We start from the raw sequence: 14,897 nt of genomic DNA, 5'->3' as shown, positions 1-14,897 counted from the left end.
TTAAAAAATAACTAATTTATAAAATGTTGTTTCATCCAAAAGGAACTTGCATAATAGTGTTTCAAAACTTTTATTTGTCTTCATATTTTTTACATGAAATTATTTTTTTGTTTTGTACCAAAAAAAATTAATTATTGCCAACATAATTGTGATGAATATTTTCTTCATAATCAAGCAGCCTTACTATGATTCGAGAAACATTTTCTTTAATGAAATAAAAATGAGAGTGATTTTTTTTAAAGAATGTAGCTGTAATTTTCACAAAAATATTGATTTTCACCTTTTTCAGGTAATTTGACACATAACGTAAAAAAATTTAAATCTAAAACTAAATACTAAAACTATTTTTTTTTAAACTAAGTGGTACTTCATGTAATTTTTTTTACTTTTGTTCTGCCGCTCATTTATTTTGCGTGTAATTCCACTCTCGACCACTAGATGACACACTGCGTAATTTGACGCTGCAAATTTGAAAGAAGAAGAACAAAAACAGGAAGTATTTCAGCCCAGCCTAGTTTTTGCTAAACCTTCCTGGATGTCAAATTCACTTTAATCCTGCTTTTTACACCTACAGAAAGTGACAGCTAAAGTTTGTTTTCTAATGCACATGTCCTCGCAGGAGAGTACTGGATCGACCCCAACCAGGGCTGCACCGTGGACGCCATCAAGGTCTTCTGCAACATGGAGACGGGCGAGTCCTGCGTCCGCTCCAAACCGTCCAGCATCCCGCGCAAGAACTGGTGGTCCAGCAAGAGCAAGGACCGCAAACACGTGTGGTTCGGAGAAACCATGAACGGCGGATTCCACGTAAGGGTTTGCTCATGTAGAAAAACAAGCTTACACATGCTAACGTTAGCGTAGCACTGCACTCCACTATCGTTCCCTCTTCATTTCCTCTCTTTTGCAGTTCAGCTACGGCGACGACAACCTGGCGCCCAACACGGCGGCCATCCAGATGACGTTCCTGCGCCTGCTGTCCACCGAGGCGTCGCAGAACGTCACGTACCACTGTAAGAACAGCGTGGCCTACATGGACGCCGCCGCCGGCAACCTGAAGAAGGCCGTGCTGCTGCAGGGCTCCAACGACGTGGAGATCCGCGCCGAGGGCAACAGCCGCTTCACCTACAGCGTCATGGAGGACGGATGCACGGTAGGGGAATGGAACCAACGCCTTCATTTAGTCACTTTAAGTGTTAAGAAAATATCCTCACACATTTGTCCCTCATGTCACCTTCCCATAAAATAGTGGGAAATGATGCTTTAGCTGGGTTTCAAATTAGGGTAGGGTTTCTAATTATTCAAACTGCAATTATGGTTTCAAACTTGGATTTCAAAATAGGAATTCAAACTAAGGTTAGGATTTCAGGGTGAGGTTAAGGTTTCAAAGTGGGGTGTGACTTTCAAACTAGGCTCTCAAAATGGGTCAGGGTTTCAAATAAACAAATTGGGCTTTCAATCGAGGGTTAGGATTTCAACGTATTCAAACTGGGGTTAGTGTTTCGAACTACGGTTGGAATTTCAAAGTAGGGTTTAAAACTGAGGTTAAGGTTTTAAATCAGAGTTTCAAATTAGGGTTTGGTTTTCAAAGTAGGGTTTCAAACTAGCGTTAAGATTTCAAAGTATGGTTTCAAACTGGGTTAGGGTTTCAAACTACGGTGAGAATTTCAAAGTGGGGTTTGAATCTGTAGTTAAGGTTTCAAATTACAGTTTCAAAATAGGGTTAGGTTTTCAAAGTAGGGTTTCAAACTAGGGTGTGGCTTTCAAATAGGGGTTAAAACAGGTTGGGTTCCAAAGTCAGGTTTCAAACTGGGGTCAATCTAGAGTTACTGGGATTAGGGTTTCAAACTACAGTTATTATTTCGAAGTAGGGTTTCAAACTAACGTTAAGGTTTCAAAGTAGGGCTTCAATAGGGCGGGGCTTTCAAATTAGGGTTTAAAACTGGGGTTAGGGTTTCAAATAAACAAATTAGGCTCTCAAACTAGTGTTACGGTTTCAATTTAGGCTCTCAAATTAGTTACAAATTGTGGTTAGGGTTTCAGAGTAGGATTAGGGTTTTTAAATTGAGGTTTAAAACCGCAGTTAGAGTTTTAAAGTCGGGTTTCAACCCGAGATTAGCGTTTCAAAGTTAGGTTTAAAACTGGGGCTGGAGTTTAAAAGTAGGGTTTCTGATGAAAGTTTTGATTCAACGCGATTGGTCCAAAACGGAGTCCTGACGGCTTTTGCGTTGTCCTCGCCTGCGCAGAGACACACGGGCAAGTGGGGCAAGACGGTGATGGAGTACCGATCACAGAAGACCTCCCGCCTTCCCGTCGTGGACATCGCCCCCATGGACATCGGCGGTGCCGACCAGGAGTTCGGAGTAGAAGTGGGCGCCGTGTGCTTCTTGTAAGGCGGACCGAGAAGATGCAGGAGGAGGGAAACAAATCCAAATAAATGAAAGTGGAGCACGAGGAGAAAAATCAAGACACTTTTTCTTTGTTTTGTTTTTAAATAAATGGGACTTCTTCTTTTTCTAAGTAAAAAAAAAAAAAAAAGTGCTTTTTCCCCGCCCCCACTAAATTGAACTCACTATGTAGGAAATACCTGCACTGAATGGCAACAACCAACAGCAGCGTCTCACCTTCAGAGTGTCATGTGTCCGTCTTATTTATTTATTGTTTGGGCTTTGTGTTTTTGCTTCTTTTAAGTCAATAAAAAAGCCCACTTACACATGTCGCTTCAAAAAAAAAAAAAATCATATCAGCAGATCAACCATTACTTTGTATGCTTACAATGGTGCTATACTTCTATACTAGTTGATTCCAAAGAAACGTATATATGTGTGTGCGTGTGTGTGTACGCACATATATAGTATTTTCTTTTCTGAGCAGATGCCTTCGCTTGACAATTCCGTTTTTGACACACCCCACTCCAACATTGTCTTTTCATTTGTTTTCCAATTGTGAAGCTACCTCACTCAAACCTAAAAAGCATTGCAAAAATCGACTAAATGTTTGTTTACAGTCCCCCCCAAAAAAGTCAAATAAAAGGTGAGAAGCTCGTCGCGAGGTATGACTTGATTTTTTTTTGTTAAGCTCACGCACATGCGTGAGGTTGTGTATATTTTTATTAATAATAAAAATAATAGATTTGATAATAGCGTTCTTATATTAATATTATGATCATGACTTGTTTTTTTGTTAATGTAAATTGGAAAATAAAAGACAAAAACCAAAGTTGACGGCTGAATTTTGTTTTCTGGATGCTCTCAGATCCCATTCTGGAAAAAAAAAATGTAAAATTACAATTTTTAAGACAATGATGCCACTGAAAAAAAAAAAAAAGATGCCCAGTAAATTAAATTGATTCCAGGCTCTTATTCTGTCTTTTTATATGCCTTCATTTAACGCAATACAAGCAATAAAAGGCACTTCTTAAGCATTTCTATCAATGTACTTTTTTTTTTGTACCCTTTAATCTTCAACGTAACAAACAAAAACTTCAAAAATGTAATATACAGTGGATCTGAAAAGTCTACACACCCTTGTTAAAATGTAAAAAAATAAATCATTTAAATTGGTTTTGACCAAGTTCAAAACTTCTTCCACTGGCCACTTACATAAAAAAAATATATTTTTGTCATTCATTTTGGTTTCAATGTCCTGGCAATAGTCGTACAAGAATAACTTGCACACACACACACAAAAGTCTGTCTTTAAAAAAATGACAAACTTGAGAGAATAAAGTTTTTATATAAATACAAAGTGAAATTATGAGAAAAAAAAAGTCATCTTTAGTGACCAGTTTACATGGGCAATTTATATTCCATCCGTCCCAATACTTTTGTCAAGTTGCAAAGTGCTACAAGTATGTTACGCCAACACAACACTCGTGTCCACGTACAGATTTATTGTGAAGGTCACACGACAATAACAATCAGATTTTTCAGACCTAATGATAATACAAAAATAATAATACAAACATTGTAGTCATCAAACAACGGAGCATGTCACAAAGAGCACATTACGCTACTTTTTTTTTTTACATTTGGTTTCGACAATACAAAGTGCACACGTTATGTCGCACAAAAGACTGAAGACGTGGAAAAACAAGTACAAACACATGAAAATATATTATTTCCTTTGAGTGTGTGTGATTGTGAGTGGTTTCTCACACACACACACACATTTAAGTGAGTTGATCGAAAGGGTTTGGTGGGGGGGGGGGGAGGCGAGCAGCAGGCACTTGAGAGAAATTTGAATTTGGGACCAATGTTGCGTTTGTGCAGCATCATCAAGAAATGAGAAAATAAATAAATTGACAGAAGTTTCTATTCTAAGAATAAAGTTGTAAGATGATATGCTCTTGAACACAACATTCATATTGTGTGTGCGTGTGTACTTTTGATGGATTACAACTTTCATTTGGTAATATTTAAAACTTATTTTAAAATCACTTTAATGACTTTTTAAATCATAATATACATATGGTTAAAAATAAATAAATAAATGACAGCTACCAAGGCCTTATTCTGGCCCACGTTTTAAACATGACAGTATATTCCTGAGGATAGATCAACAGTTCTCCTGGTCCAGTGCAAAATAAAAAGCTTAAGGAAAAGGAGAAAATAAAATAAATAATAAACATAAAATAATGAATAAGGGAAAAAATGCATATGCTCAGCAGTAAAATAACAAAATAACATTTAGAAGAAAATAATAAATGGCCTCCTCAATCAATATATTGAAATCAGAAACAAAAAAAACAAAAAAAAAACCACCTGTTTAAATTGGTAAAATATGTTAATTCGATAAAACACCTGCTTAGTAACAAATGCTGTAATCCGAAACAAGCGATGAAAATAAAGCACATGCTTGATCAATCAAAACAAAGTATCTGCTCAGTTATCAAACAAAAACAAAAATACAATCAAATCAAATCAGCCCAATAAAACCATGATATAAAAAGAAAGCACCTGCTTGATCAATAAAATAAAAATATCAATAGTATCAATTGTGCAATAACTTACAACCAAAAACTAAAACATTATTGTAGTCCAAATGACAAAAACACTTCAGATGATGATGATGATGACGATGATTACATTGATGATGACGATGATGATGATGTCATTTCTTAAAAGTCATTTCGTCCCATTTGGACCTTAATGAGACAACGCAAGGACAGTCGAGGGCACAGCGGGATCAAATAAAGGGAAAGCGGACTGCAAAGAGAGTCAGCAAAGTTCTCCTTCTCGTGTCTGGAGTTCAAACTATTTTATTTCTGTTGCACATAAAAACGATTCCGGCACGAAAAGGCAAACAAGATCCACCATTTTGTGTGAGCAAGCAGCCGTAGAGTTTTTCATTCCGCTCGATTCCATTCAGAAGCCGGTGCTCAGGGTGTCCGTCTCGGTGGGGGTCTTCCGCGGACTCGGCAGGCTCTTCAGGTACTCCAGATGCCGGCGGGCCTCGGCCTGGTTCTGCCTGACGTAGTAGACCACGTAGACGATGACCATGAAGAACCACACGAACATGGTGACCAGCATGGCCACGTCGGTGGTCTTGCGCTGCAGACTGCAGAAATTCACGCCCGAGTCCAGGAGGCGCACCAGAGGCTGGCCGGCGTGCTCGCCCAGCACGCCCGGGTCCTCCCAGCGGCTGGCCTCGCCCAGCCCTCGCACCGAGCTCTCGCAGACGATCCCGTTGACCGTCTCGGGTTCCAGGTTGAGCGTCTCCATCAGCTCCTGGAGCGTGCAGTCGCAGTGCCACGGGTTGTGGTACAGCCGCGTCTTGGCCCGCGTGCCCCCGAACTCGTCCCGGCTGGCCTGCCTCAGCTGGTTGTGCGACAGGTCCAGCAGGCGCAGCTCGGGGCCCAGGCGGCGCAGGGCCCCCGAGGACAGCGAGTCGATGCGGTTGTGCGCCAGGTAGAGGTCCCGCAGGTGGGCCAGCTCCGCGAAGGCGCTCTCGGGGAGGCTGCGGATGTTGTTGCGCTCCAGGTGCAGCGACACCGTGTCCGGCGGGATCCCCGAGGGGACCTCCTGGAGGCCAGCGTCCGAGCACAGCACGGTGGACGTGTCCCAGGCGCAGTGGCAGCCGTCCGGACACTGCGGCCGGGCCGGGATCCACAAGGAGCAGAACAACAAGACGCCGCACAGCCAACGCGCCGCATCGCCTCCTGGTAGGGAGAGACGGGGAGAGAGAGAGAAAGGAAAGCAAGAGAGATGAGATATGCAATACAGTAGATTAGATGGATGGATGGATGGATGGATGGATGGATGGATGGATGGATGGATGGATGGATGGATGGATGGATGGATGGATGGATGGATAGATAGATAGATAGATAGATAGATAGATAGATAGATAGATAGATAGATAGATAGATAGATAGATAGATAGATAGATAGACAGACATACCACTAGCTTGATAGCTAGTTAGCTTAATAGCTAAACTGCTACCGTGATAGCTTGCTAGCTTCATAGCTAGTTAGCTAGCTTCATAGATAGATAGATAGATAGATAGATAGGCAGGAGGATGAAAACCAAATACATCTTAATCTGGCTTTTATTTAAAAATAATAATAATAAAATGCGGTATAAACTGTACAGTTTGAAGTTGGAATGGTTTGAATCGGTCAAAAAAATGTAGAAATTAGAGGAGAAACATCAAAAGTAGTCATTTTTGGCTTTTATTTTGAAATGTTGAAAAAAAAATCTCGCAAGAATAAACAGATTTGAACTGGTCAAAAAAATTAGAAATGAGAGGCGAAACATGAAAAGTTGTGATTTTGTCTTTTATTTTGAAATGTTGAAAAAAAATCTAGTAAGAATAAGCAGAAGCGTTTAAAATTGAAAAGGTTTGAATTGGTCAAAAAATGTAGAAATTAGGAGAATAATTTAAAAGTCATAATTTTTGGCTTTTATTTTGAAAACTTGAAAAAAATCTAGTAAGAATAAGCAGAAGCGTTTAAAATTGAAAAGGTTTGAATTGGTCAAAACATTTAGAAATTAGAATAATAAAAAGTGGTAATTTTTGGCTTTTATTTTGAGAATAAAAAAAACAACTAGTAAGAATAAGCAAAAACATTTAGGGTTGAAAATGTTTGAATTGGTAAAAAAAAATCGAAATTACAAAAGATAAACATAGCATTTTAATTTTGATTATTATTTTAAAATTCTAAAAAACTAGTTAGAATAAGCAGAACAGTTTAAAGTTGAAAAGGTTTGGTCAAAACATTTAGGAATTGGAAAACAAAAACAAAGCATCTTAATTTGGCTTTTATTTTGAAAAAAAAATGAACAGTTTAAAGTTGGAGAAAATTAGGTAAAATTTTGAAATTATGGGGCGGGGGCAAAAAAAAGAAAAGTAAAATTGGGGTTTTATTTAGATTTTTTTTTTCTTTGAGTAAGCTGAACAGTTTTAATAATTGTTTGCTTTTATTTGGAGAAAAAATGCGGAAGAATAAACTGAACAGTTTAAAGTTAGAACGCCTTGAATTGGTAAAAAAATATAAATAAACTGTTTCGGTGGGAATAGTTCTGAAAAGTGGGACATTGTTGTTGTTGTTGTTTTGTTTTGTTTTTTTGGGCACCATGGAAACGGTTCCCAAGGTAAACTGAATGGGTTGTAACCTTTTAAAAATTGAATGTGAACGATGCAAATGTGTGTTGGGAATAAATGATAAGTCCGTTTGTGAAGCCTTCACACAATAACATGTTTTTGTTGGCAGATGCATTTTCTGACAAGACAGCTTGCCGGTCTCACCTGGGGGTCTTGATCTTTTCGAGGTCTGCTCCATGGCCGCTGTGGCGGAACTGGGCACATGGCCTCGGCGTCGCCCCCCGACGCGCACCTCCACTCGGACGTCACCGCCGCCGTCTGACACATTGAGGAGGAAATCAACACATGCTTAAGAATGACCTTTGGGAGGACAGGGACGACATTATTGAGGCAGACAGCAATAAAAGGGCATTCAGTGTGTCACTTTAGCAACAAAGCACCTTATTTTTCTGTACAATATTATCATACTCGCCTTCGGTGTATGGGCTAGATGCCACGGACTTCCGGGTTTTACACATTAGCGCCCTTCCTTATTTATTTATTTTTACATATTTTCTAACAGATTACATTACTGAGCAATTTTTTGACAAGGGAGCCACTTAATAATAATAATAATAATTTATTTTTTTAAATCCCTGTGCCAACTACACTCATTCACTAACCCGTCACTCACCAGGCATGCAGGCATTTATCAGCGGCTATCCTTGTTAGCTAATGCTAATTAGCTCATTTGCACTAGCACTGCAGCTTTGCTTAGCTTTTAGTTTTCACACCGTGCTTCCATGAATTCCCCTTAAAGATGGTGACCTAACAAGCAATGAGTGAAGAAATTCTGTATTATTTAAATTATCTCCACTGTTACATCACAATCTGACACAATTTGGAAAGCCTCACTTGGGGGAAAAAAATCAGAAATAAGATTTAGCAATTGGAGTCTTTAGTCGAAAAATACTATACTGTATAATAAATATAAAATATTAAACATATAAATAAATAACTGGCATGATCTATAAAGTAACAATAAATAAATAATTATTATTAAATAATATTGCTTCAATCAATGAAATAAAAAGAAACAGGTTTTCTAGTAGAAATGGCAAATGACTTTCTGTTCTTTTGGAAGTTAAAAAAAAAAGGTAATAAAAACATATAAAACCGTAATGGCTCTATTGGAGGTTTTTGAAAACAGAAAATTATTAACCTGCTCAATCAAAAGTGCTAATTAAAATAGCACTCCAGTCAAGGTTCCTGCCGTCCATGTATCGGTTCTCTTCAACGTGTTGGGAGCATGACATAACTATTTCCGTGAACTCGACAGAATGGGAGACTGTTGTGCAAACAGCAAATGTTGAATTTGAACAGGATGAATCAATCGCTTGTCCTCTTTCCCGACAGCCTTTTCACGCAGAATAAAAAGAATCACATTACACTCTTGTCTATGCTCTGTTTATCTTCCCGTGACGCCCCAAACCCCTTCATCATATTCCATGGCGGTGCCGCTGCATATTACGCATGCATTGTGAGGACGAAGGTTAAGGAAAAGGGGGAGGGATCGATGTGTAACTAAGGCCTGGCGCGCTATTAACGGCCAGAACATCAATCCGGCTGGAGTCTCTCGGCATCAATAAGAGACACGGCGCGGACAAGCAGGCCAGTCTCGGTCAAGGGGGAGCAGCTGCTGCAATCCCGCCTGTGCGCTTAAAACGCTCAAGATAAACGTGTTGAGACTGCGAATCACGCCGAGGAAGGATGGAAGATGACGGGGTCGTGCATTTTCAAATTGAAATGAAATTATACATTCATTTTTATTTCAGTGTGAGGGTAAATAAAAATTACACACAAAAAATTTCTAAATCCAATATTTTTCAATCAGTATTTGAGAGGATGTCAAGTAAGTAAGTAAATACATAAATAAACAAACATAGCATTATGATTAGTATGCGTTTGAAGAAAAACTATCCCGAAAAATCCACCCATTTTTATCCATCTCAGGAGGCGGCCATTTTGCTTTGTACTGCCACTTGTTGTCGGCTGAAAATGACATCACAGTTGATCGGGGCTAAAGTAACGACCAATCACGGCTCAACAGTTTTCTGAAGCTGAGCCGTGATTGGTCCTTACCTGAGCCCCGAGCAGCTGCGATGACATTTTCAGTTGACAGCAAATGGCAAAATGGCCGCCCCCTGAAACCTGTGTTGAGATTGGTGGAGGCACGTATTTAATATAAACGTCTATAAAATGAAATAAAAATTCTAATTACATTTAAAATGAAAAATACCACTTTCTGGCTCAGGATGTTGTGGCATTAAAATAAAATAAATTTATTTAAAAAATATATATATATATATATAATTCAAGGCAAGGGAGAATGAAAATCATTTTGGATAGATAATAGGGTTAAAGATCAAAAACAGAAATAAAATCAAAGAAAAAACATTCTGTTTTCAATCTCGGGCAGAGGGAGAGTAAAAAATAATGTAAGATTTTTTTTTTTAAATAATTTAAAATTAAATTAAAAATAATTTAAGATTGTTTTCCTTCTCTTTCAAGGTTGATTCAAATAGCAAAAATAGAAAACCAAGGCAGGGGACAATTTCAAATGTGGCTCGAACTGTCTTTGCAAATTTTAATCCAGATTTGCACCAAAATGATCCTTTGTAGACAGATTTTTTTTTTTTAATTTACATTCGTATGTCGTATTTCCCAGACGAAGGACATTTTGCTGCTCCTTAAAAATATTTCGTCAACGTTGGGGTGGGTGGGTGGCCTTTGTCGATGCCTGTTGTGTGTTTAACCAAAGCACACTAATTAATTATTGTGAATGGCTGTTAATGAAACCAGCATCAATGTTGCACTAATTATAAACTTTTATATGAATTATATTTGAATACAAACAGGAGCCGCACATGTTAACAGAGCGTACAATAATACACTCAGACATATTCTTTATCGTCTGTGAAAAAGTGTGTATATGTATTCTACTGCCCTCTAGCGGCCAAGAGACACACTTGCTGTACCAGAATGAGTTACACAATGGTGAATTATAAAGCAAAAAAAAAAAAGACTTATTTCTTGATATTGTTTTAAATTATGTTATTACTATATGTTTTTAAGTACAATACTATCAAGTGCTATGTTTCTTAGTGAAAACAAATTGTCCTTGCCTTTTTTTGGGGGAGTAGTACTACTTTGGCCTCTTTCCATTTTCATTGAGCTATTTACATATTGGACCAATAATGATCATAATCTGCCGCATGCATGATAATAAAAATGTGGTGTGACACACAAAGCGGACACTTCACACATTTACACCTTTCCTTCTCCTCCTTCAATTAGTCAATAAAATGACTTGATAAAACATTCATTCTATTTACATAGTATATAAAGCAGCTTAACCAGCCTAGCGAAAAAGCAAATATAAATAAGATATTGCACAAACTCTCCACAACATAGATCAACTTACATGTGAATGGTTTCCTCTGAAGTTTGCCCTTCACATTTCTTGACTCCTTTTTACGAATCTTCAGTACAGTTTCAACCTCAGCTGATTGGACGACGTCTTCGGTAGCGCACATAAAAAGGAACCTTAACGCCAACTCTGCCGTGTCTGCATGAGGCGTTCGTTCATCGGTGACTGGAGTGAAAGCGAGGGGCAGGCTTGTAATAAAGCGGAGTGGGCGTGTCTCTTTTCTCTCGAACACACACACGCGCGCGCTCGCTCTCTCCTCTCACTTCCTCTCCGAGGAGCATCTCACGTGTCATCATCCTCGCTCACCCGCCATGTGAACGACTATATTATTTCCTTATTGATTACAGGTGTCATGTGATCTTAGCGGCCTTGTGTCTTCTATGGAGAGATGTGAGGAGAATGAAGGCATGATTTTTGATAGAGGATGTGTGTGTGTGTGTGTGTGTGTGTGTGTGTGTGTGTGTGTGTGTGTGTGTGTGTGTGTGTGTGTGTGCGTGTGCGTGGAGGAGGCGATGACACATGCCTGTGCAAGAAATATAAAACGACACTGTTGCGAAAAGGTTAAACGGGATGTTCGTATTTACACATATACTGCATATACTGTTGTACAGCAACTATGTAGTACAGCTATAGAAGAAGTCTGGTTACATTACTGCCTCCTGGTGGCCAAGGCGGGTACACCACAAGGAGCAGCACACTGAATTGGATTGTAGCTTTACGTCATGATTCGAAACCTGTTTTATGCTGTGTATTCTATTTAATTATATTATAGTGCTTTGTTTTTTTATAAAGCACAATATTATAGAGTGCCATTTTCTCGTTAAAATGCACATTAATGGGATGGGGGCTGGAATAGGTGAATTCGAATTCCATTCGTTTCTATGCTAACAAAAACGGCAAAGGCTAAGGTGTCAAATGGTGACGACCTCACACCCGTCCGTCTCAATGATGGCTAAAATAGAAAAAATGAAATTCATAGAGTGACTTTGGGTCAACCCTGTGTACGTTTTCTAATATTTTGGCTCTCGTATATAACCAAATAAGGTCAAATGCAGTTAACATTGATATGTTTCGGTAACAGAACGTTTCATTAAAATAGTAAATAATAGTACCACTCTGTAATTGAGCAGCACTGTTTCAACTGATTTTTTTTTTTGCAAGGCTTTCGAATTAATTCGTAGCTCCTTATTAGGATTTATAAAAAAAAAAAAAAAAAAAAAAACATTTTCACTATATATATATATATATATATATATCAGACCATTTGTGTGCACAATGTGTGTTTTAATAATTAACAGGATGTAAAAATGTATTTCTGACTTTTATCCTGCACCAATTTAATTCTATATATGTGAAATAGTCCGACAGTTATACCTTGAATGACACAGGTGGAAAAATCAACCAATGTAATCTGCACTACTAACCAAAAATCAGGGATGTCGGGCTTTAGCATAGTGCCGGGCATGCGCCTTCGTGGGCGTTTCGATGTCATGTGTTACATTCGTTGACGTTTTTCCAACTTAAGTGTCAGTCTTATTATCATTGTCAAACTATTTTCCAAAGAAAAATAAATGGGTGGAGGCTGCCTGTGAATGTTCTCATTCATGCAAGTCATTTCATTCTCAGGGCACGGAATCGATCGCAACTGGACTGAACCAGAACAGTCCAGTTGGGATCGATTCGATGTCCTGACAAAAGGTGTGGGATACATGGATAAATGGCGGATCCCTCTTTTGCAGAGCTTCCAACTTAGTCAAAAGTGACGCTTCCAGGCTTGACAAAAATCATCCAAAATGCTGCAAGTATAGAGCCGCTCATTTTTGGGTGAATGCATTTTTCCTGACAGGCGGCACTTTCCTTGGCTGACAAAGCAAGTCAGAGACGCACGAGGACCGGCTGCGTTTTGCACTTTTGCTCCCAGAATGATGAGAAAGCAAAGACACAAGAACTTCCTGTGCAAATATGAGAATACCAAGAGCTGGTCTCTGTTTGTCAGCAAATGAAATAAAGCTGGCGCTCATTTGTAAACAGACGCTGAAAGCGGAAAAGATTCATCAGTGACAAACGCAGGAAGACCAAAACAACACACGACATGCAGTGTGGAGTGATACAAGAAAAGCACTGGAGCGTTTCTTGTTTTCCTCATGGGACTAAATGCACTAACAACAGGTCAGCGGGGGGTGTAGGTGTTCTGCTCAGCCAGTCGCTCGGTAGCCATTTTTTCCACTGCGCTGCCTCGTGGGACCCCTGACCTTCGTTGGAGTTGTGTACCAATGCACGTGACAAACAGCGCAACGTCTTGATGTGCAGACGCACACGGAAAAAACATTCCCCTGGGCGAGAAAATTCCGCCTTTACGAAAATAATTCCTTGATTTGAAATTGTACAGTATGTTAAATCATCATTCCACATTGAAATGAATGGAAATGCCACTAATCCGTTCCAGCCTCCTCCAAAAAAAAAGTAATAACAAAAAAAAAAGACTGAATCAGTCAAAAAATGTGGAAGGAAGATGTCAATACGTAAAATATCTACATTCATGTATATGTTAATTTGGGCATGGAAATGTGGAACACTGAAAAAAAAGTGGTTCACTTGGTTAAAGTTTTATACTGTATATATAAAATGAATTGCTGCATTTTTAGTTTTCAAAGGTAGCAACTATTCCATATTAGTGTGTTATTAATAGTTTTGACAGTAATTTACATACATACACATTATTTTATTTTTTAGAAAAAGTGGATCCTATACAGTGTTTCCTACACCATGTTAATACTTGGGCGGGCCACCCAAGTAAACTGGCCACCACCCAAGACGTTTTCAAGAAAAGTTATTAAAAATATATTTAAAACAAAACGTGTCGCAACGGGATATACCACATGTTATGTTAGTTTGCCTTCACTGTGGATCGTGATGTGGGAATACTTTGAATTAGTGGAATAAGTGGTGAAATATGGAAGAATTAGTTTTCCCCTTTAATAGAAATGAGGAATCAGGTTCAAAGGTAGAAATGTAGGGAATGTTGTCAAAAGGGTTTCAAAGGCTTGAATGAGTAGAGAAACGTGGAAAGTGTTCAAAATTAAAATAATCCGATTTTTTTTTAGGTACAGAATAGCATATGCGCGAAAGCATTCACACATTAGAGACGATCAGGACTTTACCATCTGCATTGTGGGGAACGGTTCCAATGCGCCTTAGGAGAGAAAATTAACTCCTCTGTGTGTGTATTTAAATTTGGTGTTCGAGATATTTTTCATTGGCCAGCCGCCATTTATGAATAAAACAGATGTGAGAGAGCGTTTTGATGGCGCCAAGCTTATTAGCGCATATTTTATTAATTAAAATCTTCCTTTAATAGTAGTCTGCAGCGAATCCGACCATAACTCTGACGCTCCCTCCTCGTCAGTGATTATCATCCATTATTCCCCGTGCAACAATGGCACAGTAATTGCACTGAATTACAATATGACAGCACGATGGATGCGTGTAATATCACCGAGAAAAAAACGGCAAGAGATGCAAAGTGACCAGACAAAGAAAGAGTCCGCACCAGTGAACAGCAATGAATGAGCACAACAAATAATGATGGCTTGATTGAGCTCAACACTGTGTCCACATTGACAAAAGACAATTTCTTCACCTTTAATTTAACATTTCATATCCAGAACGATTTTTGATCCAAAATGATTTGAGTGACAACGATTTCTGCTTCAATTTATAGATGTGCAAAGAATCGCCGTGATCTACTCGTCTGACTCGCTAATGCTAATTAGCGCGCCACTCGCGGGATTTTTATTCACTCAAAAGAACGTCTCTATTCATACAAAACGCTTCAGGAATGTATACAGAGAAGCATCTTAACGTTACTCACCGGCATATGCTCTT

The 14,897-nt window shown here is 38.8% G+C and overlaps 2 protein-coding genes across 3 annotated transcripts in view; one reads left to right on the top strand and one right to left on the bottom strand.

Annotated features, from left to right (window-relative positions):
• Positions 1-3,216, top strand: part of col2a1b (collagen, type II, alpha 1b) — a 47,127-nt gene extending 43,911 nt beyond the window's left edge. For both annotated transcript variants that reach the window (XM_086087033.1, XM_086087032.1), the window contains 3 exons: positions 620-807; positions 908-1,150; positions 2,244-3,216. In XM_086087033.1, coding sequence (XP_085943159.1) covers positions 620-807; positions 908-1,150; positions 2,244-2,390 — 578 coding nt within the window. In that variant the 3' untranslated portion in view covers positions 2,391-3,216. The remainder of the gene's footprint in view (positions 1-619; positions 808-907; positions 1,151-2,243) is intronic.
• A 658-nt stretch (positions 3,217-3,874) lies between these two features.
• On the bottom strand, positions 3,875-11,296 carry LOC147167451 (leucine-rich repeat-containing protein 3-like). The gene is made up of 3 exons (XM_086087038.1): positions 11,007-11,296; positions 7,748-7,861; positions 3,875-6,157 (listed from the first exon to the last, which is right to left on the bottom strand). Exons 1-3 carry the CDS (start codon positions 11,116-11,118, stop codon positions 5,364-5,366), a joined length of 1,020 nt encoding a protein of 339 aa, XP_085943164.1. The 5' UTR covers positions 11,119-11,296; the 3' UTR covers positions 3,875-5,363.
• Positions 11,297-14,897: the final 3,601 nt, after the last annotated feature.

This window comes from Leptonotus elevatus, chromosome 10, assembly GCF_054856555.1.
Source record: "Leptonotus elevatus isolate MCC_2025b chromosome 10, RoL_Lele_1.0, whole genome shotgun sequence".
Lineage (NCBI taxonomy): Eukaryota > Metazoa > Chordata > Actinopteri > Syngnathiformes > Syngnathidae > Leptonotus > Leptonotus elevatus.
This window is presented reverse-complemented; position numbering and strand designations above follow the sequence as displayed.